Consider the following 25,957-nt stretch of genomic DNA (forward strand, 5'->3'; position numbering starts at 1 on the left):
ACCGTTGGTTGGGGTGAAGATCAAAAACTTCACCAGGAGGAAAATGGGCTTTGCAGCCCGTGTGGGACGTCCCTGTGTCGAGCTTGCAGGTAGGGAGTGGGACATCCTTGCTTTGGGCTCCACGTTGGGAGGCTTTTTTCCCTCCCCGTAGCCCTTCCTGCTCTTCCCGCCTCGTGGCTCTTGTTGTTATTGCAAATCTAAAGAGCAGTTTTGATTTGCACAGTATTTTAATCTTGTACTTTGCATTCTTTAACACAACAACCCTGTGAGGTTGGGCTCTCCTGCTTACTCCCCCATACACCTGGCAGAGTTGTGCCAAGCAGGAGTTCAACAGGTGATGCTTTGTGGCTTTTCTTTGGGAAAAGTTATATTTCCCCCTTTCCCTTTGGCACAGCTGGTTAAATCATAGAAACGAGTAGACAGGCATTGACTTCCTCCTCTTCTCCCTCCCCCCCCCATGGAAATGCAAGTCATCGCTGCTTCCAGACCTGACCTACTTTGCAGGGTTGTTCAGAGGACACAATGTACCCCCATTGTGAACAATGTATGCCACCCTGAGCTTGGAGAAAGGGTGGGATATTTATTACTTAAAATTTTTTATCCTGCTGTTTAACAACAATAGAAAAAAAACGGCTTCCATAGCAGCTTGGGGTTCAGTAAAAACAAGGCAATCTCTCCCCTCAGACTCTGGTGTGGCACAAAAGGAAAAATGGAATAGGAAAGGAGGAAGCAAAAAACCCACAGAAGTCAGGTACCTGTTCTTTGTTACAGGTTCTTCTAATGATCAGATAGGATGGGAAGATATTGCAACATATAAATACAGCAAAGGGGAAAAGTTTCATCTGTTGAATCCCCCCCCTCCAGCTTTTTGTGGTGCTTTGGAAGGTACAAGAAGCCCCACCAAAGGAAGGAAAAAGCAGCAAGGCTACTGTCAGGTAAGACTATAATATTTCTGCTTCAAAAAGTTGGAACTGAGAACATAAGATCAGACCTGATGGATCAGACCAAAGGTCCATCTAATCCAGAATCCTGTTCCATCCATGGCCAACCAGATGCTTCTAGGTAGCCCACAAGGTGATGTGATCAAAATGACTGGGGTGATTGAGCAACTCCCCTATGAGGAATAGTTTTGACATTTGGGGGGGTTTAGTTGAGGGGGGGAAAGTGAGTAAGGCTAGGACATGATGGAGGTTATAAAATTACGCATAGTGCGGAGGCAACAGGCAGAGAGGCTTTTTTCACATTGTGCTAAAACTCAGGGTCATTCAATGAATGGTGGGAGATTCAGGCCAGACAAGAAGAAGCACTTTTTCACACAGTTAAACCATGGAATTTGTTACCAAAAGATGTAATGATGGTCACTAACTCAGGTGGGATTAATACATCCATGGAAGATAAGACTCTCATTGACCATTCATCTCAATGGCTATATTATTTCTTGTATCAGAGGCAGTACTATGCCCCGAACATCAGTTGCTTGCTGGGAAGCACAGGTGAGGAGAGTGTTGTTGCACTCAGATCCTGCTTGTGGGCTTCCCAAAAGCACCTGGTTGGCCACTGTGGGAAAGGATACTGTGCTAGATGGGCCTTTGACTTGGTCCAGCAGGGCTCTTCTTATCACCTTAATGGTCCTCCCTCCACTGACTGTAAGAAGAATCCACTTTTACATCTATAAGATAAGCGGCGGTAACGCAGCCGAAGCTCTGCTCACGGCCGGAGTTCGATTCCAACGGAAGGAGGAAGTCGAATCTCCGGTAAAAGGGGTTGAGGTCCACTCAGCCTCCCATCCATCCGTGGTCGGTAAAATGAGTACCCGGCATACGCTGGGGGGTAAAGAAAGGCCGGGGAAAGAACTGGCAATCCCACCCCATATATACGGTCTGCCTAGTAAACGTTGCAAGACGTCACCCTAAGAGTCGGAAGCGACTCGCACTCTAAGTGCGGGGACACCTTTACCTTTATGCCAGGAGCCATCACGGTATCTTATGGCAGTGATTTCCATACATGAATTGTGCTTTCCGTGAAGGACTTGCTTCATCTGTCATGAATCTGTCATGAATCTATAATGAATCTATAATGAATTTCAGTGTATGACTCCAAATTCGAGCCAGAGAAAAATGTCTCTTTTTCTGTTTTCTCCATGCTGTCCATAATGTTTTAATCCAGACCCTCCTTAGTTATCCTTTTCCTAAACTAAAAATCCCCAGAAGATCTAGCTCTTCCTCTTAGGGAAGGTGCTTCAACCCATTGATCATCTTGGTGTATCAATTTCTGCACCTTTCCCTGGTGTGAAGTTACTTGGGCTGTGTCAGTTGATGAGATCATGGCAGTTTTGGGAGTTGGAACCACACCTTGTTCAAGTTCTCCCTGATCAGATTTCTGCTCAGTGAACTTTACTTCACTACCTACTTAGGAAGGTACCTTATACAGAGTCAGATCATTGGTCCATCTAGTTCAGTACTGTACACTGAAGTGGCATTGGCTTTCCAGGGTCTCGTACGGGGGTCTTGCCCAGCCCTGCCTGGAGATGCTGGGAATTGAACTTGGGAGCTTTTGCATACAAAGCAGTGCTTTACTGCTGACCTATGGACTCACTGAGCTAAAATGCTCCCAGAGAATAGGCCAGCGTATTGAACTTCAGGTGGATTTCTGTAAATTCTATGTAAGCTTCAGTGGAGCGATGCACATGGGTTGTGATGCAAAGTAGTGTAGTGGCTTGGAGTATTGGTTTTTGACTAGGGGGACCTGGGCTGCTCATCCATGAGCATGTTTAACTCTTTGTTGGATTGTGTGTGACTTAGGCTGTGAGCACAGTAGTCGCCTACAGCAAACTGTTTCCATTAGCCAAACCTGGAGGGGCAACAGGTTAATCTGCCAATCAGTTAAGAAATCTGCCTGAAGCGAAATTTTAAAAAAACACACTCGTTGCTCCCACCAGGTTTTACAATAAAAAGGGGTGGGGTTTGATGTTGTGTGCCCCCGTTTTCAGAAAAGAGAGGTGGAGACTGTGATGTTCCTATATTAATGTATATATGGTAAGTGTTGGTTGTTTAGAAGATACATGGTAAGTGGAGTGAAAGAGGAGGGGAAGTGAATGGGCAGTAGAATGCTAGATGATTGGCTGAGTGTTTAAAATGGCTGAACGTATAAAAGGAAGAGTGAGAGTGGAATCTGGGGGGAGAAGAGAAAGAGTGGGTTGGTTGGTGGGTTTGAGAGAGTGGTTTACCAGGAGAGAGTGGAGAAGGAGGGGGGTGGAGTTCGGATTAGTATTGAGTAAAACCATATGCTTATGTGCCTTAAGAAGAAATCTTGTTAATCTTGTTAGCTTTGTTATCTTTAATAAATACTTAATTTGGTTTACCAAAGGCCTGATCCTTGGCTGGGGTTTCACAGACCAGAAGGGAGGGTAAGGTAAATACCAAGGCTGAAGGGAAACTGTAACAAATGGTGGCAGCGGTGAAGAGAATAACAATACCAGTATTCAGAGTCTCTGGGAATACTAGTATTAGGACGTGACTGGTGGTTGCCTAGCAGGGGGATCTGTTGAGATCTGTGCTAGAGCGGGGAGAGAAACAATAAAAAAGGACAGTCCGGACTGGTGGAGTCCCTGGTGGTGCCTAGTGACAGGCAGTAGCCATGCGCAGGTAGGAACCTGACAGGGAGAGCCAGGGAAGGGCGTCACAGAGACACAGTGGAACCGGCCAAACAGTAAGTGTCTCTCTACCCCTACATTTTTTTATAAGCGGAAGCTGGTGGCTTCATGTCAGTGGGGCAGTAGAATTTACTCTGGAGTTTAGTCTGAGCTTTCAAAGAAAGTTTGGACTAAAATCCAGAACTGACATGGAGCCACCAGCCACCACTATTTTTTATTCAATATCCATGATTTTTGACCATTGTTTTTTACCCATGCCTAGGGCTGCCATATATTTCGTGTTTTAAAATATTGCCCCTTTAAGCAGGCTTATTTTTTAAGCCTTCAGATGGGGCAATGAAGACTTATCTCTTTCAGACTGCTTTTTTCTAAGCAAGTCCTGTGCTCCTGTTGATTTTTTGACTGGTAGTTAAATAGTCTTACTGGTGTCTAAATTACATTTTAATGTTTTAGGATGTTTTACTCAATTGCATTTAATTATATTACACTGGTTGATGCTGTTGTTTTTTTTGGCTGTGGTTGAATCATTCTTACAATGATTTTTTTAAAAATATGCTTTATATTCAAAAGTCATACAACAATGCAAAGAAATTCAAAATGGAGAATTCTTGGATACATTGTATTAATACATTGGTAGTACTGTCTTGTTACACATAGTTGCAATCATAGTTTATATGTCACTCATATCTTTTTCATAATGGGGACACTGATGGTTCTTGTATCAATTTTTGTATTTATTTTATTTTGATTCATAAGTGTATTTAAAATCTCTTATGGAAGATGACTTGTGAGAGCATTTGCCCTAAAAGGCGGCTTCAAAATATTTTAAACTAGTATCCTCATACACTGCATTGCTCAGGAATACTAAGAAACAAAAAAATCAGGGCAATTTTGGAAGGTTCAGTCTGCTATCTTGATTCAAAATGGTGTCCAGTTGTCTCCAAACATAGATGAAAACCTGTTCCTTGATCTCAAGAACCATTTTGCAAAATTTGGTTACAATATCTTAAAAGGTGTCCAAATGCATAGGGTGATGTCCAACTAACTTGCTCTGTTAGCACAAGGATTCATGCTTACGCAATGGAACTTTACCTTCCTCCTCTCTCTGTGCACCCTGCAGCCTCCCCAGATCTGCTCAACAGACCAGATTTAGGGAACATGGGGGGGGGAGAGAAGAGGGGGAAATTTTCAGTTGTGCAAGCGTGAATCCTTGTGCTGATGGAACTCATTGCTTAGTGCTGCACTGGATACAATCCATAGCGAACAGTCAAACAACTTCCTAAAATATATAGTAGATAAATAAATGAGAGACCCAGGAAAATCATAGGGTCATACCCAGTGCTAGTCGCACTCAGAGTAGACCCACTGAAGTTAATGGACATGACTAGCTTAGGTTCATTAATTTGATGCAACCCCATTGCTATTCTGCTGTTATTGAGCTATCGTAGCTTCCATAGAGAACAAAAAACTCCTGAGCTGAATGGGAGAGTTAGTGCTAACAAAAAGCTTAGCAATTCTTTTTTTTCTTTGCAGGATGTCTGGCACAGTTCTTGGAGTTGGGCCAGGAGTATTTATCTTAGCATTACTCTGGGTACTGACCTTGCTGCTCTGCGTGTTGTTATCCAGAGCTTCTGGACTCGCTAGGTAAGGTGGTGTCTCCTGCTGGGAAAGTAATTGGAGAGGAAACTGCTTACCATGTGGATTTCAGGCAAATATTTCAGCCATTCCTCCTCAGAAGGTTGGGTTCCATCATTTAATTAATTACATTTTGTGTTCCCACCTTTTCCTTCAGGGAGCTCAAGGTGTGTTGATTTTAATGCTTCATCACAAGAGACTCTCAGCTGATTTTTGATGGAGACAGAAAAGAGATCAGAGGTACTCAGCAGCCTACTTCTGATCTTTTCTGAAAATATTTTTGGCATGTATTTTTTATTGTAAAGTAACTGGGTTTTGGGAGAAGGAGAATATTATGGATTAAAAAATTAGGGATGCAGTATTTAAGCAAAAAATCCATTGGATATTTTTTAAATTTATCAACTGAAAAGATGCTCCAATTAATCAGGCAGATGATTTTTTTTAAAAAGTGCATGTGCTTATGGTAACTGCAGATAACAAGAACCATTTTTTAAAAAGCATTCCCTCTTTTCTCACACACAGAGGAGTAAATGCCTTTTCTAGGGTGATTCCTGCTATGATATTTATTATTTAATTATAAATATATTTGTACACCAGAGATCATATCACAAACATACTTTGGATAATGGAACAGACCAAGGAATTTCCGAAGGAAATAGCCCTGTGCTTTATAGATTACAGCAGATTGTGTAGATCATGAACAACTGTGGAAAACTTTAAAAGAAATAGGGATGCCACAGCATCTGATTGTCCTGATGCGCAACCTATACTCTGGACAAGAGGCTACTGTAAGGACAGAATATGGAGAAACCAACTGGTTCCCAGTCGGAAAGGGTGTGAGACAGGGGTGTATTTTATCACCCTATTTGTTTAATCTATATGCAGAACATATCATATGGAAAACGGGATTGGACCAAGATGAAGGAGGTGTGAACGTTGGAGGGAGAAATGTCAATAATTTAAGATATGAAGATGATACCATACTACTAGTAGAAACCAGTAATGATTTGAAACGAATGCTGATGAAAGTTAAAGAGGAAAGCACAAAAGCAGGACTACAGCTGAATGACAAGAAGACTAAACTAATGAAAACAGAAGATTTATGTAACTTTAAAGCTGACAATGAGGACATTGAACTTGTCAAGGATTATCAATACCTTGGTACAGTCATTAACCAAAATGGAGAAAATAGTCAAGAAATTAGAAGAAGGCTAGGACCGGGGAGGGCAGCTATGAGAAAACTAGAAAAGGTCCTCAAATGCAAAGATGTATCACTGAACACTAAAGTCAGGATCATTCAGACCATGGTATCCCCGATCTCTGGGTATAGATGTGAAAGTTGGACAGTGAAAAAAGTGGATAAGAGAAAAATCAACTCCTTTGAAATGTGGTGTTGGAGGAGAGCTTTGAGCATACCATGGACTGCGAAAAAGACAAATAATTGGGTGTTAGAACAAATTAAACCTGAACTATAGCTAAAATGATGATAAAAATGATAAAATGCAGGACACGGAATAATGGACTCACGTTGCAGGAAGCCAGATTTCGACTGGACATCAGGAAAAACTTTCTGACTGTTAGAGCCATACAACAATGGAACCAATTACCTAGAGAGGTATTGGGCTCTCCGACACTGGAGGCATTCAAGAGGCAGCTGGACAGCCATCTGTCGGGAATGCTTTGATTTGGATTCCTGCATTGAGCAGGGGGTTGGACTTGATGGCCTTATAGGCCCCTTCCAACTCTACTATTCTATAATTCTATGTTGAAACTGAGGTTATCATACTTTGGACATATCATGAGAAGACATGATTCACTAGAAAAGACAATAATGCTGGGAAAAACAGAAGGGAGTAGAAAAAGAGGAAGGCCAAACAAGAGATGGATTGATTCCATAAAGGAAGCCACAGACCTGAACTTACAAGCTCTGAACAGGGTGGTTCATGACAGATGCTCTTGGAAGTCACTGATTCATAGGATCACCAATAGTCATAATCAACTTAAAGGCGCATAACAACAAATTTCATTTAAAAGCACCGCAGCAGTTTACAACGAGTAAAAACAAAAAAAAAGTACAATAAAAACCATTAAAAATACAGTAAAAACAAAGGTCAGCTATTGCAAATATACATTTTCTTAATTGCCTGCATAAGCCTGGTGGAACAGAAAGGATTTCAGCAGGTGTTCAAAAGTTAAAACAGAAGGCGCTTGCTGAATCTCTTATTGGCAGAACATTCCAGAGAACTGGGTTGATGACACTGAAGGCTTAATTCTGTGTGGATGTTAAATGAGCTTCGCCAAATTGGGGGACAACCAGTGCTGCTCCTGAAAATGATCCCAGTGATTGAGGTGGGATTTAAGGGTTCAGGTGGTCCCTAAGATACCCTGGACCTAAATTGGTTTGGGCGTTGTAAATTAATACTAGGACCTTGAACCTAGCTCGGTAGTGGATGGGCAGCCAGAGCAGATGTTAAGAGTAGTGCCACATTTTGTTGGCCATTTGCCCCCATCAGCAGTCTGGCCGCCACATTTTGCACCAGCTGAAGCTTCTGAACCAGGGCCAAGGCAGCCCCATACAGAGCTCATTGGAGTAATCCAGCCTTGAGGTTACCAATGCATGGACTATAGTGATCAGGCTATCCCTGTCCAAGAACAGCCATAGCTGATGAACCAGACAAAGCTGCTAAAATTATTATCTGTTTGCTTATTTATTGCATGCCTTTCACCCAAATGTCCCAGAGTGGGTTACAACAATTTTAAAACACATAATTGAAAACAACCTAAACAACATCACAGAAGCACTCCTAGCCACAGGGGATACATGGGCCTCTAGTTACAAAGGTGAATCCAGGAGTGTCCCTAAATTATGGACCTGCTCCTTTAGAGGGAGCGCAACCCCATCCAGAACAGGTAACTTGCCTATCTCCCGCACATGGGAACCACCTACCCAAAGAGCTTCTGTCTTCCCGGGTTTCAAGCACAGTTTATTGGCCCTCATGTAAAATGAAGAGTATGTTTTTTCCCTTCATAACTGTTGTTTTAACGTAGATGCACATTTTAATTAATTAATCCACTAAAACTCATTGAAATAATCAACCAAGATTTTTTTTAATTGGATTGCAGATTTTAGAAAACAAAACCCAGGTATTCCAAATTTGGATTGTGAAATCATTTGGAAAATGTAATAGAGTCATTATATCCCCTGCCACCATGAAAACAGAATGAAAGAATTCTATCCAATTATTTTCAGGCAAGACTTGGGATATTTAATATCTCTTCTTTTATTGTCTAATGTTTCATTTGTTAAATCAAATCTTAATAGCATTTTTAATGAGGAAGTGTTACCTGGCCATTTTACATGTATACTTTGCTTCCTCTTGTTACTTATGATTGAATAAATTAGGGAGCACTTGGTTGTTTAATTTATCTCCTGCTATTGGCTAGGAACATTGTCTGTCTGGGAGAAAAATGCTGATCCACGAGTCCATAAGACAGAAAAGGGCAGGATTTATCTCATGATTGCAGCATGCTCTGCTGCAGAGAAAGACTGCCTAGAGTTTTCAACTTGTTTGACACTCCTCCCACCCAAAACTGTTTTAGTTCAATGCATCATTCCTAGTAAGCAGCCTTCCAAAATATGCTGTGAATAGATCCAGAATGTTTGGCTTGTGATTCTGCAAGTCTTAACATTTAAAAGTTAAATTGTTTTTTTTTTTGGTTCAAAACCACATTTGGATGAAATACTTTATTTTAAATGAAGAGAGAGTATTACACAGTCAAGATTTACTTACAGGAAATGAACCCAGCAGAGGAGATTAGGGCTGTGGGTACACTAGTCACTACAAAAGCAGTGAGAATGGTTTTTCTGGCTGTGTTTTGAAATGACTCTTTCCTCAGCTGGACATATTTCCTTGCCCCACTTCAGACCTTTCAAGACCACCCATAGCAAAATGTTGGACCAATCACTGTCTCTGCCTGAGCCTATAGCGTTGCCCACACCTGGAGTGGCAATGGGTTGATCTACCAGTCAGTTGTAAAATTATTATTATTATTATTATTATTTATTAAATTTATATACCGCCCGACTAGCAATAGCTCTCTGGGCGGTGAACATAAAATAGCATAAAAATACAATGAATAACAAAATAATACTAAAATACAATCAACAATCCAATACAATAAACATTTTTAAAAGTAAATCAGTGTAACTTAAAATGCTTCAGAGAATAGGAAGGTTTTGACCTGGCGCCGGAAGGAGAGCAGAGTCGGCGCCAGGCGTACTTCCTCCGGGAGACTGTTCCATAGTTCGGGGGCCACCACTGAGAAGGCCCTAGATCTTGTCATCACCCTCCGGGCCTCCCTGTGAGTTGGAACCCGGAGGAGGGCCTTCGTAGCAGAACGTAGTGCACGGGCTGGTTCATATCGGAAGAGGCGTTCCGCAAGGTATCGTGGTCCCGCACCGTATAAGGCTTTATAGGTTAATACCAACACTTTGAATCTAGCCCGGAAACATATTGGCAACCAGTGCAAGCTGGCCAGAACAGGTGTTATATGCTCGGACCGCTTGGTCCTTGTCAGCAATCTGGCCGCCGCATTTTGCACTAGTTGTAGCTTCCGAACTGTCTTCAAAGGTAGCCCTACGTAAAGCACATTACAGTAATCCAAACGTGAGGTTACCAGAGCATGTACCACTGATGTAAGGTCCTCTTTACTCAAATAGGGACGTAGCTGGGCTACCAACCGAAGTTGGTAAAACGTATTCCTAACCACCGAGGCTACTTGAGCCTCAAGTGAGTGGGAAGAGTCTAAAAAGACTCCCAGACTACGAACCCAGTCCGAAGCTTTCTTTTAATTAAAAAAAAAACTGCACTGGAGCTGATACGACCAGGTTTTAGAGTAAAAAGGAACAGAACAATAGTGACACAACAATAGTGTGACTCTGCCCTAGAGCTCCTCTCCCAGAATGGTTAGGAGGGCTGAACCACCACCACCACCATGCCAATAGAAAAGATCTGGTAAAAAAAAAAAAGGCTTCTGATGTAGTCAATGTGAATTGATAGAGAAAAGAGAGAGGCCTAGCCTGTTTTCTAGGACCAACCAATTGACTGCACCATATTACTTGTTGTGCTTTAAGAGCAGAGGTTTGCTACAGGAGGAGGAGCCAAGCCAAGCTGAGAGTTAATGTGTGGAGAGAGAGGAGTCGGAGTTGAGGTTGAAAGGCAAGAGAGCAGAATGTGAACAGCGAGCTTTTAGAACACCCTTCAAACGATTATAGAGGCGGTGGGGACAGTGGAGGTGTGATGCTAGCCCCACCCTCAAGAGTTTTCTTCCAGCCTCATCCCCAGCATCTGTAGGAGAAATCATAGTGTTCGTTGACCTCACACACTGGCATCCCTGGGTGTAGGAACTCTGTGCAACTGGGGTTTTAGCTCCCAGGGAGTTCTTTGCGTGTCGGCTTTCCCTCTGCAAAACACCCATGTCTAATGTGCAGATGTCAGAAAGGGGCTAAGAATGGTGCCCAACTACCTCTTTAATTAAGCGATGCTCCCTTCACGTATACAGTATAATGCGTGAAGCTTAGTTTTTCTATATAGTATTCCTAAACGGTGTTCTCCGGGACTTCTTCTGAATTCAAATGTTGATTTACTAAATCCTAATAATTCTAAACCCTGCACCTTGAGCACCCCAGCCTTTAAAAATATTTATGGGTCCCTATCATGGGAAGATTGTTGTTTGGCATGACAGGAATTAAAGCAAAACTGGCTGTGTGAGTCTTATCAGTGTGAAACCCTTGAACATTACCTTCGTGATTTTCCCCATACAGATGCTAAAGCAGGGCTGTTGTTGGACTATCACACTCATACCCCTGATCATTAGCTGTGCTGGCTGAGACTGATGGGAGACGGAGCCCAACATCATTGGAAAGGTTTCAGGGTCCCTATCCTTGTGCTAAGGGATAAAGTGACACAACACTTACGTCCGTAGAGAATCATGCCAGTGGCCGCTTTCAGTGTGACTTCCTGTCTGTGATTAAATACATATAAAAAAACATACAGGAGGCATTGGGACCCTTGGGCTGTAAAGCTAAGGTGGTGGTGGTGATGGTAAACCAAAGGGGGTTTAATTGCCGTATCCTAAGCCCTGCTGAACTCTTGCCAGCAGGGTGGAGGAAGTGAGGACAGGTGAGTATTCTTGCACCCTTCCATCCATTTACTGTCTGGGAGTATTCCCCTTCCATTGACAACAGTGGGATGGAAAGAAGGAGAGGTTTGCATCAGCTGCTAAGCTGGTGTAAAAGTCTCCCTGGTTTGGGGGCATGCTCGACGGCTGTGGGTCAATCAGCTCCAAGCTGTTTCTGGTCCTACCTCCACATCTCCCGCCCCCCCGTGGCACTTTTTGGCCCTACTGATCTGGGTAGGGCCCAGACTTTGGAAGGGCTAGGGCAGCCAGGATAATCCAGTGTTGGAGAGGGAGCTGTGATGTATTCTGTAGCCTCTTGAACATCCTCCCAGGGGCCAACAGGATCAACACCTTGTGTCTCTCCCTGCTTGTTAAAAAAAAGTAGGCCACATCAGCCAAATGTATTTTACGATGTTATTTTTGCAGTAGGGAGGATTGTCAAGTAGTGTTATTTTTCTTTTTTGTTCCTGTTTGGTAAAATCTATGAATAATAAACTATGTCAAATGAAAATTGGCAGTCAGGTATCTTCCACTTAATCTAATAAGGCCTTGAAATGCATCTTTTAGCTTCTCAAGACGTGGTGTGTATTGACTGTTACTGCGCAGCTGTTTGCTATCTATTAAAAAAAGAAAACTGCCATCAAATGGATACGGATTGCTGAATGCACTTTTTCCAGAACTTGCCATTTCCCTCTAGGCCTTCTTCCTGCAGCGTAGCAAGGGGGAATCATCCCAGTAGATTCGTAGCTCACTTTTCCATGTTGATTCCTGACAATTGCACCCTGAAGTTACCGTTATTAAACACTTCGTTACAGACAGGGCCCTTTGGGGCTGCTCGGGGAGGCTCTAGCGCCCTGCTGTAATGCAGTTAGGATCTGCGATGCCTACAAACGGCAGAATACGCTGGCATACTTGCAGCCGGATCCTACACACGTCTGTGGCTACCAGCTTGCAACCTGGATGCTGGACGCATTCTGTTAAATCTCTTGATGCAGCAGAACACAAGTCAGCCATGGCGGCTCCTACCCGTTCTCTCCCCACTCCTGTTGTTCCCCCATTTCACCAGCTACATTCCTGGGTTCCTGCTTGCCATAGCAGGCAAGGAAGGGGATGGATGACATGATCAGGAAGGAAAAGGGTGGGAACTACCCTGGCTGCATTTTCTTCTGGCCCGTCGGGAGGTTTAAAGGAAAGTGTGGTTTGGATTACTGTCTTAGCAGTAATGACTCCTCTGTTACTCTCTCCCTCTTTCTTTCCAGGTTCTCTGTCATTCTGGTTTTCTTTGCTGCTGTGATAATTACGTTGGCTCTGTTGCTTTTCCCTCGTGCCAGTGAGTTTCCAGCACCGGCTACAGAAATTAAGGTAAAGGTGTTGAGAATTTCTCTCCCCATCCCCCAATCCACAGCGTTTCTTACCAACTCTCTCAAATCTGCGCTGGCTCTTTACAAGCCGACACAGGCAGAGATTTCAAGGGGCCTCAAGTGCTCCCGCGAAGGGTAGTCCCAGTGAAATGCATCTGTGCAAGTGGGCCACTCATTGCCCGTTTCCCAAGGGAAAGCCAATGCTGCCAGACCAAGTGAGTTACTGTTGAGAGAGAGAGAGAGAGAGAGGTTAGAACAATGCTGCCACCAAAGGACTGCTAGATGTCCAGGGCTTTGCTTGGCATGATTGTCAGGTGTTCAGGCTGAGGACGGGCAGGTATCTTAAATGCCAGTGGCCTGGAGGCAACCAGTAGCCTGGAGGTAAAGGGAGAGAGCCAGGTGATCTTCCCCAGTACCTAGTTGCACAGGCTGAGCCAGGTCAACATTCATTCAATCACAAATGTAGAACCTTTCTTTTTGAGGAACTTCAGCTGCATACACACCATACATTTGGGGCAGATTTAAAGAGTATGGCTTCCCCCTAAGAATCCTGGGAACTGTAGTTTGTTGAGTGCTGGGAATTATAGTTCTGTGAGAGATAAACTATAAGTCCCAGGATTCTCGGTAGGTGCTTACAATCTCCAGTAAAATCTCCACAAAGTTGCTTACAATCTCCAATAAAACCCAACTCCACCTGACAGGAAAATACAAATGCAATACAGCTAAACAACAAACCTGCATAAAAAGTGAAGTGCCACAATGGAACATGATACCGATGGGGCCCGTGCCAAAAATAAATCAGGCTGTTAAAAAAAAAAAAAAAGTTTTCTAGTCAAGCACTCAAAAAAAAAAATCTTGAGACTCATTTTGGGTTTTTGAGTGCTTAATTAGAACTCAAGCAGCCTGATTTAGCCACCCCTTCCCTGTGACCCTTCCTGTTTCTCAAGCCAAAAAAATAAAATCAAAAATCCTTTCCTTTGAAAAATGACTGTGTGTGTGTAGTAGAGGGCTCCCGTCAGCTGAAATGACTTGCAGAGTCTCATTGCCAGCTGGGAGTCTCACTTGCAGGCTCAAGAGAGGCCACACAGGGCCCCTCCTTTGGAACAGGACTCGCAGTCTCTGCTACCTGCTGACCCCCCTCCGCAAGGTAAAGTTTTTTTGGCTTAGAGAATGGGAAGGAAGATAAGAGGCGGTGGAAGGCATGCTGGGGGGCAGGTTGTGAGCACCAGTTTGAGGCAGGCTATGCTTGAAGGGAGCTTGACCCAACTAGAATTGAGGCATCCTCTTCAGGCTTGGGGAGGACTGCAGTTGGAGCTCCCCTCTCTCAAATACACGCCCCATCCTTAGGTCTGCAGGCCTTTAAAATAAAATAAATAAAATTTTATTTGTTAGTCGCCTATCTGTCCAAGCTAACGGACACTCTAGGCGACGTACAAAATACAATATACAAATCAATATACAAACAACAGCCACTACATCAATTAATCTAAAACCATCCTTCAATTAATACATCATAAAACTAGTCCACCCCAGAAATCCCATAGCCCTGCCTGAATAGCCAGGTCTTTAAGGCTCGGCGAAAAACCCGTCAGGGAGGAGGCATGTCGAAGGTCAAAAGGAAGCGAGTTCCAGAGGGTGGGGGCCACAATCGAAAATGCCCTCTCTCTGGTCCGCACCAGCCTAGCTGTTTTGAGCGGTGGGACCGAGAGAAGGTCTTGTGAGGCTGATCTTGTCTGGCGGCATGATTGGTGATACCGGAGGCGTTCCTTCAGATAAACTTTGAATCACTTTGGGCTGAGAAGTCTGGGCTGCTATGGCAAACTCCTGGCTGGAATAGTCTGCATTTCTCTCTTTCAGTCAGATGCACAGGGAGCCAGTGTCACTGATCCAGTGGGTTTGCAGACTAAACTTCACAGTCCTGAAATGGTTGCGGTAGATCACACAGGAAGGAGGTAACAGAACCCTAAGTTCTGACAAGCAACAGTTGCCTGTTTCGAACTTTGGGAATCCATTCTCCTGGAGGCCTATATAGGCAAGCAGACCAAGTGATCAATACCTATGGAAAGTTTAGGTGTGAACTGATCTTAGGGCTCCTCCAGACTGGTGTGTTTTTTGTTTTTTTGCAGGTGAATTCTGCAACATATTGATGCAATAATGGTGTATTAGTGTTGGATTTATACAGGACCATCCATCCATCAGTCTGCTTTATTAGTTGTTCTGCCACTAGGGTGGTGGAAAGAGAAAAGAACAAAATCATTTCAAGAGTTGGTTCGTGCAGCACCCTCTTCCCCAGCCTGCAAACAGGCTTATTTTCCCATGAATGGAAAGTTGGGTGTAACGTCTCAGGTGTATATATGCCGACGCAAGAAAGGTGTATATGGATCACATGGACACAGCATGGCATGCCTCCTTGTGGATGGATGCAGGTGTGCCCTGCGTTACAAGTTTGAGGCTTGCTCCAGCTGCCCACCACATGTCAGATCCTACATGCCAGGGAAATGTTAGGGTGATTTGTATCTGCCAAAAAAGAACAATAGCTTCCCTTTGCAAGGGATTATTTGGGGAATGAGAGAGATTCCAGTGCCATTATAAGGGTTATAATTATCATTAGGTGTAATAGAGATAAATTAAGGACAATCTAATAGTTCATAGAACTACAGTGTTGATGCTGTTCACAATGTACCTCTAAAAAACAATAGCATTATGCTTGATATAATGATACCCAGCAGGAAACATCAATCTGTATAAAGAGCGCTATGGTTTGTTGGCTAAGATTAATCAGTGGCTCGATTTGCAATACACATCAGAACATTCTTTCCCCTTATTGCCCGCATGTTCATTCGCTTCCCTTGTTTTCTTTTCTCTGTCTGCGCTCTGCTTCCTCTTCACCCTGTTGAAGGAGTGAGATCTCTTGATAGTCCAGAAAAGGGAGAGGCAATAGTTCAGTGTTGGAGCGCATCCTATAAAGGCAGAAGGTCCCAGGTCCAATCCTTGGCAACTCCAGTCTAGGGGAGGAACTGTACCTCCGTAGTAAAGCTCACATAGAACAGTATTGGGGGACCCTTCAAGTCAAGAGCTGCATCACTGCAGTGAAAAGCTGTCGGGAAGGGGGTGTTCCAAACTGGGTGGGACCAGACCCAAAAGTTGGCGCAGTCACACTCCTTTAAGGTGCGCAGAAGCAAAGAGCAAGGCTAGGTCCTGGGATGGGGGAGGGGTATGTGTGTGTGCATGTGTGTGGGTTTGGAGGAAGAGCATTTTCCTACTACACAGTAAGATAAGGAGTCCCTTTCCTGTGCAACATGGAAGCCAAACTTCTGTTTCTCCCTGGTCAGACTGCAGCGTTTCTGTGCCACATGGTGTGAGAGGAAACTCCTTCCTCACCATGCAGCATAAGAAGCAAACCAGGAAGAGAGTAGGCTGGTTGGGAAAGCTTCATGGGCCAGATGCGGCCTGTGGGCCACCTGTTCCCTGCTCCCTAATCTAGAAGAGTCCAAGGTTCAGTCCATGCCCTTTCCAGTGAAAACAATACTAATGAAGAAACATCAAGTACCAAGTGCAGACACAGACCTTGCCCAAGATCCTGAACAGTCACTGCCAGTCAAAGGAGACACTATTGGGTTAAATGGGCAAATAGTCTCATGTGTGGTATAAGGCAGCTTTCTATGCTTCTACGATCCCTTTGATGTAGGAAGACTCTTAATTCCAAAGTAGTTGTTTTTGTTTTTGCCTAGTTAGTCCCAAGACTGAATCTTTACAAGGGGGGGGGGGATCTGACTGAGGCTAATTTTGTTTGCAGACTTAGTGAGGGGATCATTTAAAAACAAGTGTTTGATTGGAAGAGGACCTTTGAATTGAATGTTTAAATTATCCACCCAATCCGCCATATTAGGTGCCTTGTAGCAGCTTTAGAGGGGGAAAGGCTTTTATGCTGAGGTTTGTTTGCAAAGTGAATCTGCTTTCAGGCTGGGTCACTTGCGAGTTTATTTCACTAGAAAATGCACAGAAAGCTCCTGGCTTTGCGCTCATCGATGCACAGACGCACTTGCCTACACCCAGGAGTTACATGCATGTTAGCAGGAAATTTGCTTGTGGTCGCTTGTTAAAATATTGTGGAAACGTATCTCATTCTTCCTTCAGCTCTTTTGCATTGTTGTAATGTACGGCAGCAGCTGGCAGAAAATAGATCAGGATCAACTGACAGATCTCTGGGTGACTTGCTTCAAATCACCTAGGACTTCCAGCTCCCAGCAGCTTGACAGTAGTGACAACAAAAAGCCGTTATTGTTCCTAAATTCAGAAATCAAGGAAGTGTGTGCTTGGATGGGGGAGAAATGGAAAGGATGTGTGTTCTAACTCCAATTCTAGTACTGAAAACAAATGCCTGAGCTGCATATGCAGTTCCTTCACTCCTCTCTCTGCACATGGGAGGAAGCAAGCCAGGAAGTCAGAGTGAACTATACCTTGGCTTACCAATCCGTGTTTGTTTGGAAGCCAGCTTTAAACCATGGCTTCATTTCCTGGCTTGTTTGAAAGCCATTAACCATAGTTTCCTGGTTTGCATGTAGCGGGAATCTACGGTTAACTGTGGCTTCCTGAGATGTTTTCCCACTTGTCAGGAGCCAAAGGGCTGCATGCAGTTGCGTGGAGCTCATACATCTCCTGGCTTATGAAGCCAGAATTTGATCTTTTAAATGTGACCTGTATTTCCCTCTCTGCTTGTTTTCCTGTTGGCCCCTCACTCTATTTTAGCTCTCGCTCCACTGCATCTCATTGCAAAGAAAAGTCAATCAGCGTAGAGCAATGATCCACCTAATCCAGCATCCTGTTTCCCACAGCGTCCAAACAGACGCCTCCGGACAGCCCACAAACTAGACGGGAGGGCAGTAGCCCTCCCTGCTATTGCCCCCTCCAATGATATTCAGTGGCATACTGCCTCTGAACATGGATATTTCAATTAGCCATCGTGGTTAGTATCCATCAAAAGATGTTTCATCTATGAATTTGTTTCATCCACTTCTAAAAACCGTTTAAGCCAGTGGTCTTCACCATGGTGAAGAAAAGTCCTCTGGATCAGGCTAAAGACCCATCTTGTATGTTGCTGTATACCACCCTGGTGATTCTTCAAGGGGGCGGGATCTGAACACTCTTCTAAAAGATAAACAATAGTTCAGCATCCTGTTCTCACAGTGACCAACCAGACGCCTCTGGGAAGCCCACAAGCAGGACTCTCCCCCGCTTTTAAGTCCCGGCAACTGATATTCACAGTGCTAGTGGCATGTCTGTGTGGATTTTTGTTGCTTCTTCTCTACCTGCCAAATATTAAGCAAGCTGCCATTAGTGATTGCCTTTGCTCATAGCTGAAACTGGCTTTAAAACTTTAAAAACTTTTAAAAACTTTAAAACTGCCTGTCTAAGGAATCTGTGTAAGCTGAAATTTTGTATACTTTCAGTGTGTGCTTTCCACGGTAACCCCAAGATCGTCTTCAGATGGTCATAGTCTCTTGTCACATTCCGTGTTGTTCCTGTCTCTCAGTCCCTTCCTTTTGCTGCCTCCTTGTATAATTATTTTGGTCTGAACCTATTGCATTCTACCTGTCTGCCTCCATTTGTGTTGCATCATCCAACGTGGCTTCCTCAGTGGAACTCCCTGCCCCAAGAAGATATCTTCTCTATCTGTGTTCCACCTGTAATCAAAGACATCTATCTTCAAACAACCTTTTGTTTTTTGGTAGTTTAGGTTCTTCCTCTGCTGGCTCTTTGATGCTGATTTCATTCTGGTAATTATGGCTTGTATCCACTGTAGCGCTAAGTAACTACCCCATCACTGTAAGGATTTATGCTTGCACAGCGGGATTTTCCCTCTCTCCTCCCCCCACATGCACCCTCCCCAAATCTGCTCTGGAAGGTTGGGGGAGCCTTCAGAACAGATTTGGGGGAGAAAGAGGGGGGAAATCCCATCCTTGTGCTGACGGGATGGATGCGCAGTGCTACATTGGATACAAGCTTGTGTTTTAATTATGGATTATTGTTATACATGTGCTTGTTTTTATATTTTATAAGCTACTTTGAGCAGCTGTTTTTGGAAGGGGAAAAGCAGGGTGCACATTTTTGTTACTTGTAAGCCACCTCGCAAGGATTTGTACAATTATTGACATCAATAATTGTGATAGACAAGTGCTGTGGCTAGATGGGAAATCTGTGCTGTGCCACACTAAAGCAGAAAGCCAGATTCTTTGATCCAGATAGTTACGGGATTCTCCTCTTGTCCTCTTTTTCAAAAGCCAACTTGGACCCTCAGCCCATTTCTCTACATTGCCTTTCTCAATTTAAAACCAAAACCAGTTCAACGCGGTAGTTGTTGCCTCAAAGTTCAGTCTTTTTGAGCCAGTAACATGACTGACAGTCAGCTAAGAAGAGTGCTACATAAATGTTTGGCAGTGAAGATGTGAATTTTAATTGTGATGATCACATCACCTTTGATCCTGAGAGCTCTCTCTCTTTCTCTTGGTGCTGATGCTTGGCTACTATTACCTTATTAGAGTGCTTATTCCCTCCACCCCCCTTTGCACCCTTTCTCCAGAGGCAACTGTAATCTGATCCCCTTTCCCCCCCCCAAACACCCCACTTTCACTAGCACAGCTCTTGCCTCCAGCAGATTTCACCGATAATCAATTGTTCCTCCTCGGGGCTTTTTCCCTGCTGCAAGATTAATGCTCCAAAACAGTCTGAATTTCCATTACCAGCAGTTTGGCTCCCTCACAGATCAGCGTCATAGGAAGTTCTCCCTCTTCCCAAAGGCTTCCTGATCCTAATTATTTAAACTCCACATTCCTTTCCAAGTCCTTCTCCTGTCTTCATCTCCCAGAGACACTGGGAATGTTTTGAGCTGTCTGGCTCAAGGCTCCTGCCAGCCTTCCTTCACACAGCCCCACTGTCGCCACACTCTAGCAGTGAGGGAAATCACCTAGACTTTCCCACAACAGCTGTAGCTTTTCTTCTGAAGAACTTTGATGTCCAACTTTTCAGTTTATAGCACATGTGCCCTTGTTGCAAGTGATCAAGATGCCATTTCTCAGACAAAAACCTCTTTCAGGGGTGGAATTGCATTTTCCCAACAATAGCACTAGACTGTTACTGAGAAAAATGTGGCTGTCTCCCTTCAGCCAGCAGGGCCGTTGCGATTTGGAGTCCTGCCCAGGATGTGATCACATAGGAAAATAGGGATTTGCCTTGTACTGAGTCAGATTGTAGGCCTGTTGACCTAGCTGCTATCAGTGCTGACTGGCAGTGGCTCTCCAGCGTTTCAGATGGTCCTACTTGGAGATGCCGGAGTTTGAACTTGGGACTTGGTGCATGCAAAGTATGTGATGTGCCACTGAGCTACAGCAAGACTGTTGTGGGCTCCGGTTAAGCAGTGCCTGTGCTATCGCTAATGGGGAGCTGTACGGCTTCCCCTATGATTGCTCCATGTGGCTTAGCCTGCAAGGAGAAAACCTATTCTGGGTACTGAGGGTAGCAAATCCAGACCTTGCCTTGATTTGCACTTTTCTCTCATGCTGTTGGATGCATGTCACATGGGCTTTACAAAAGAAAGGAAGAGGGAGGGAGTGTTGCACAGCTTCCTCATATACCACAGCAAAGTCTCCCCTCCTTTCTATTGTGGAAAGCAACAAGTGTTTGTGGACGATCATTTTTTAACTCAAGGGTAGGCAGAAAGTGCCCATTTTGGGACCACTGGTCAATGCCTGGTAGTAGACCATCTCATGCCCATTGGTTGTTAGGGATGTTTTGCAAAGAATGTTGGTCTAAGTGACTCCTGATCTGGTCCACCAAGGCACTACTTATCCACTTAAGCAAAAGTGCATATTCAGAACCATTTAACCCAGAATAATTATGCCAGAACTGCTAAGAGTCCCTGAGTAGGCACGCTTGTCTTGTAATGTTAAAATGCAAAAGTGGACCACTGGAATTCTAGTTTTAAAACAAAAAGTAAGCCTTGCAAGATTGATATCAGTCCATCTTTTATGACCGTTTTCCCAGAATTGTTCCATTTATTTATTATTTATTTATTTATTGCACTTGTATACCGCCCCATAGCCAAAGCTCTCTGGGCGGTTTACAGCAGTCAAAAACATTAAAACAAATATACAATTTAAAACACATATTTTAAAAACAATTTAAAACACAATTTTAAAATTTAAAACAATATAGAAACAATTTAAAACACATGCTAAAATGCCTGGGAGAAGAGGAAAGTCTTGACCTGGCACTGAAAAGATAACAGTGTTGGCACCAGGCGCACCTCGTCAGGGAGATCATTCCATAATTTGGGGGCCACCCAGTTCAGTTTTGATTCTTAAGCCAAATTCAGACATCAATTGAACCTTGAACTGCGACTGAAAAAGATGCAAATGGCATCTGATCTAAAACCCACTGCACTTGCAGAGTTGGGAACACAACAAATTGGGGTCAAATGCCACATCTCAGGCAGCTTTCATATGTTGTATCTGGTTTTGGTCAAGCTGCAAGGCAGTCCAGGGCTGGACATCCCCCTACCCCCAAAAAAGCTCTGCTTCAAGCAAACAAAGGTCCGCAGAGATGGCTGACATCGTTGAAGGCAGCTTGATGATCAGGTTCTGCGGGGGGCAAATGAGGGCCAGAGGCAGATGGTCGTGGTTGAAGATGGGCTGCTGTTCAGATTCAGAAGTGAGTAAGCAAGGAAATCTGTATGGCTACTCAGTAAGACAAGATACTCAGACTGAGAAGCTGACATGGATGTGATGTTTTTATAAGGTCTGGTGTGCGGCAATTGGCCTGTGGAATCAGCTGACATAGTCCCGCCTGTGTTCTGGCTAGACCTGCAGCCTAAAAGGCCCCCTTGGTCCTCAGAAGGACCAGACTGCTTGGTGGCCCAGGTGGTAAAGCACTGGTGTGAGACAAGACACCTCCCTGTTTCCTCCAAGCTGAGAGAGGAGTCACAGGTTTTGCAGGAGCGACAAGTGACTCCAGAAGCAAAGTTCAGCAGGTAACTGCTGGGAAATAGAGAGGAGTCTGGGGTTCATATGAAGCAGGCAACGAGTGATATCAAGAGTAAGTTCTGGCCTTGGGGACTGAGGGGGTGCAAGAAGGCAAAGAGGAGCAGTGAAGAGAAGTGGGTTCAGGGGAGAAGGCTGCAGGGCCTGAGAAGCAAGCCTGCTAACACCTTGCTCTGGCAAAGGGACTTTAAGCTATTTATACCCAGCAATGGTCAGCAAGGGCCGGTTGTCATGCAAAGTAGCTGTATCAGAACCCACTGCTAGGTAAGCCTGTTGTTAAAGCAGTGGAACCATCAACAGTCTGTCATGGCTCCAGTCCTTGTATCCCTGAGATTTCAGTCCAGGCCATTTTTCTGGGCCCCATGTTGTTCTTTCCCTCCACGCTGCAGAATCAAGGTCAGGAAGAAGATGGGCTGAGAGGCGCAGAGTCTGTTTGAGACTCATCTCGGCGGCAGCCCAGCTCAATATGGTATCAATAATACATGGCCTGAGCTCTCAGCACCCAAACCCTGCTAATTGGCTAATTAAAAAGTGTGGCGTGTTGAGCGAACAAACATGTCGCCCACAGGAGACTTGTTCTGTAGCCGAGCCGAGGTCAAACTTGTGTTAACGCTGTTTCATGAAACTCGCCTTTGCTGTAAGCAGCGTTGAGCAGTCCCAGGAGCTGGGAAGAGGGTGTGGGAACTTGTGTGTGTGTGTGGGAGAGCAGATTGGGTGTCTCACTACCAAACTCTTCGTTTATTTTATTTTTTCCCCAGGCTAGTCAGACATCCTTTCGTTGTATCCCTATGACAGCTTTAACCTCACTCCTCCCATCTTGTCCTGGCATGCATCTCTTTGTATATCTGCAGGGTAAACTGTCCACTTTAGCGATCAGAGTTCAGTGCATGGTGCAACTGCACAGCAGCTAGAGCGCAAGCCAACCAGTATGTGTACCAGACCCCACGGTTACTTGCAAGCAATTCATGCCTTAATGAGCATGGAAGGGAAACTCAGAAACATTTAAATTGTGCATTTATTAATCTCAGGAACTTTTTACTGGAAACAAAAATTGAAGATATTGTTGGCATGAGAATACATGTGATACGGGTTACCATTTGTTGCATTTGGTGGGATAAGCTTAAGCTACATGCTGTTGATTTTCTTTGGATGTCTCTTCGCTGTGGTTTCTCTCTCTTTTTGTTCCTCTCTTTTAACTATTTCTTGATTTTTATCCTGAGATATGTTGAATTTCGCCTATATTTTGTTAGCCATCTTGACTGTTTGTAAAACAATTGTATGTGTTACAGAGCTTGGAAAAGTTACTTTTTTGAACTACATCTCCCATCAGCCCAATCCAGTGGCCATGCGGGCTGGGGCTGATGGGAGTTGTAGTTCAAAAAAGTAACTTTTCCAAGCTCTGGATATAACATTTAGCGTGAAAGCGTGTAGGGTTTCCACAAAGCCACTATGCCTCAGCTAAAGGATCCTCTCTTGGTCACAATTTGGGGAGGCTGCGATTGAACGACACTTCTTTTCCTTGTTTCTGTCTACCATCTCCTCACTTCAAACCTCCTTCCTCTTAGCTTGCCGAGCACAACTATAGCCTCCTTTTGAATGTGGAGAGACATTGCAATGTATGTTTGTTTGTTTTAGTATACTTTCTCTTAGTTCCATGAGTCTCTGGGTGGTTTGCAAATAAAAAACCAAGCAACAACAAAATGCAAGATGGCAAAAAGCAAATCAACTGTAAAACCTCCAGCAGTAAAACAGTAGTTAAAATAGGTCAGACATAGAACTTTAAAAACTGAGTCTTTGCCAGGTGCAGAAAAGATAATAGAGTAGGAGCCAGGAGAGAGTTCCATAAATGGGCGCCACCAATGAAAAGGCCCTCTCCTCAGCTACCACTCGCCTTGCCTCACCTGAGAAGACCCCCTGGAGGAGAGTCCCTGCCAATGAGCTTGGCACATGAGCCTATTGATGCTTTGAGGTCTTTCAGTGCTCTTTGTTCACCATTAGGCTACAGCTGAGGGGCGAGGTGCAGGCTCCTCCCTCAATCAACTGCCTACTGGCTGCAAGCATTCTAGGCATTCTGGGTTGGGGGGCAGAGAAAGAGAAGAGATGCAGGGACACTTCATCAGTACAGCTGAGAGACCACCAGCCTTTGGCTCCTCTCCTTGAACCGTTTTCCATTTCAGTGGGTCATTATCTTTGTATTTATGAATTGGTGTCCTACTTTGCTTTCTTTTTTCCTCCTCCCTCCCAATAAATTTTCCTTTTGTGTCATGTCTTTTTAGATTTTAAGCCTGAGCGCAGGATAGTGGCTTGCTTTTTACTGATCTGTAAGCCACTCTGCAGGCCTTTTTTGTCTGAAGAGGTGGAGTGAAAAAATAAATGTAAGTCTGCTGCAGTTTTACATAAATGTGAGTTTGCAGCATGTGTCACTTGTGAACTTTCTTTTCTCAGATTGTTGATACCTTCTTTATTGGCCGCTTCGTCCTGCTGTCCATTCTGAGTGTGGTTTTCCTTGGGTGCCTATTCATGGTTTTGATTCACCACCTCCTGCAACCCGTGTACGCCAAACCCATGAGAACTGCCTCGTAAGAAAACAGGCTGTCGATCGCTGGTGCTGTTTTGGCTTGTGGAAAATATTTTCCTGTGATGAAAGGGAAGCAAAGTTAAATTGGTGTAATCAAAATGTTTTCTTAGTGATATATATATATTTAAGGTGTATATATAATTTTGTTCTTAATATCGTGTTATATGACATCCTGGGCTTTTTGAGACAGAAGAGATTACAATGTCAACTTCATAAATACAGTTAAATGTATTGTGCAAATTCTAAGCCTACTTTCCATGTTTTGATTTTTCCTCTTTAGTTCACTTCCTTTGCAAAATATGATTATAGGAAAATGTGCTTGAATAGCAGTACAGGTAAGCTGTATTGATTCTGGTGCCATGTCATCTGGAGTGTTGGCAGCTGCTCTTTAGCGAGGGCAGTTTATTAAAAAAATATAGAAATTTTCAAACATTAAATGCCAATTTGATTTGTAACCAGTTCCTCTTTTCCTCTGTTCCGTTCAGCGAAACCTTGCCTGTGTATTTCTTTGTAGTACCTTCTCTATTTAGTGGATTTAATTTAATGGATCTCCAAGGGCTTATTTATTGTCACTCTGCCTCCTTCACCAGGTGACACAGGTGAGAGATGCTAATGAGTCCCTCTGAGAAGTCGCTTGGCTGACTTGTTCCAGGAGGACAAAATGGAAACAGAGATCATTTTTCTCGGTCACCAAATAATTGTTGTCCACTCCTTAAAAAGTATAGAGCGGCCCACAGCGGAACAAAACGTAATGTCTCAAGGGATGCACGTCTGTGCACATGCTCACAAAGACTGAGGCTCCAAATTAAATTAATGGATCACATCAATATATTACTATTTATTGCATGCATGCACTGCTTAAAAATCCCATATATGATGGGGATTGCAGTTATTCTTCATGAATAAGACGCCTGGGGCTCCGTAGGATGCTAAATCATACACGTATTGCATCCCCCTACTCTTAAATGTTAGGCCTTTGATCTAGAGATCCTTGCATGCAACACAGTGTGTGCACAGCTCTCATTTGCTGAATAGATGGTTGGTTCTGAATATCTTAATAAGTTGGCAGGGCCATCACTCAGTGGTACAGTACATGCTTTGAATTCAGAAGGTCTTAAACGTAATCTCTGACATCTCCACTTAAAAGAAAAGGGCAGCGGGTGATGGGAAAGGCCTCTGCGTTGGGCCTTGAGCTCTTGCCAATCAGAGTAGCCAATAGTGGACTGGAGAGGCAAATAGTCTGACCTGGCATAAGGCAGTTTCCTACATTTCTAAATGAATAAAATCACATGCAATTGATTATGGTGTCTGATAGCCTCGGATAGGTAATAAAGGAATTGTGGAGTATATGAAAACTCTTTTTTTCTGGGCTGCTAGAAGTCCTGATCAGCCCCATTCTATGTGATTTTTTCAGCTTAACCTTATGTGAAGTTTAGGTGTACGTAAATCTATTGAAATCAATGGAGTGGGCTATCCCCAACTCTACCTACTGTTTTCACAGTTATTATAAGGGCTA

The 25,957-nt window shown here is 43.9% G+C and overlaps 1 protein-coding gene across 3 annotated transcripts; it reads left to right on the forward strand.

Annotated features, from left to right (window-relative positions):
* Positions 1 to 24,900, forward strand: TMEM218 (transmembrane protein 218). 3 transcript variants are annotated; one of them, XM_061592998.1, is made up of 6 exons: positions 13 to 89; positions 685 to 751; positions 865 to 935; positions 5,186 to 5,296; positions 12,727 to 12,829; positions 24,309 to 24,900. In XM_061592998.1, exons 4-6 carry the CDS (start codon positions 5,187 to 5,189, stop codon positions 24,444 to 24,446), a joined length of 351 nt encoding a protein of 116 aa, XP_061448982.1. In that variant the 5' UTR covers positions 13 to 89; positions 685 to 751; positions 865 to 935; position 5,186; the 3' UTR covers positions 24,447 to 24,900. The 3 variants fall into 3 exon arrangements, with proteins under 3 accessions (XP_061448981.1, XP_061448982.1, XP_061448983.1); XM_061592997.1 differs by lacking the exon at positions 685 to 751 and having other exon boundaries at positions 1 to 89; positions 772 to 935; XM_061592999.1 differs by lacking the exon at positions 685 to 751 and having other exon boundaries at positions 21 to 89.
* Positions 24,901 to 25,957: the final 1,057 nt, after the last annotated feature.

This window comes from Rhineura floridana, chromosome 12, assembly GCF_030035675.1.
Source record: "Rhineura floridana isolate rRhiFlo1 chromosome 12, rRhiFlo1.hap2, whole genome shotgun sequence".
Taxonomy (NCBI): Eukaryota; Metazoa; Chordata; class Lepidosauria; order Squamata; family Rhineuridae; genus Rhineura; species Rhineura floridana.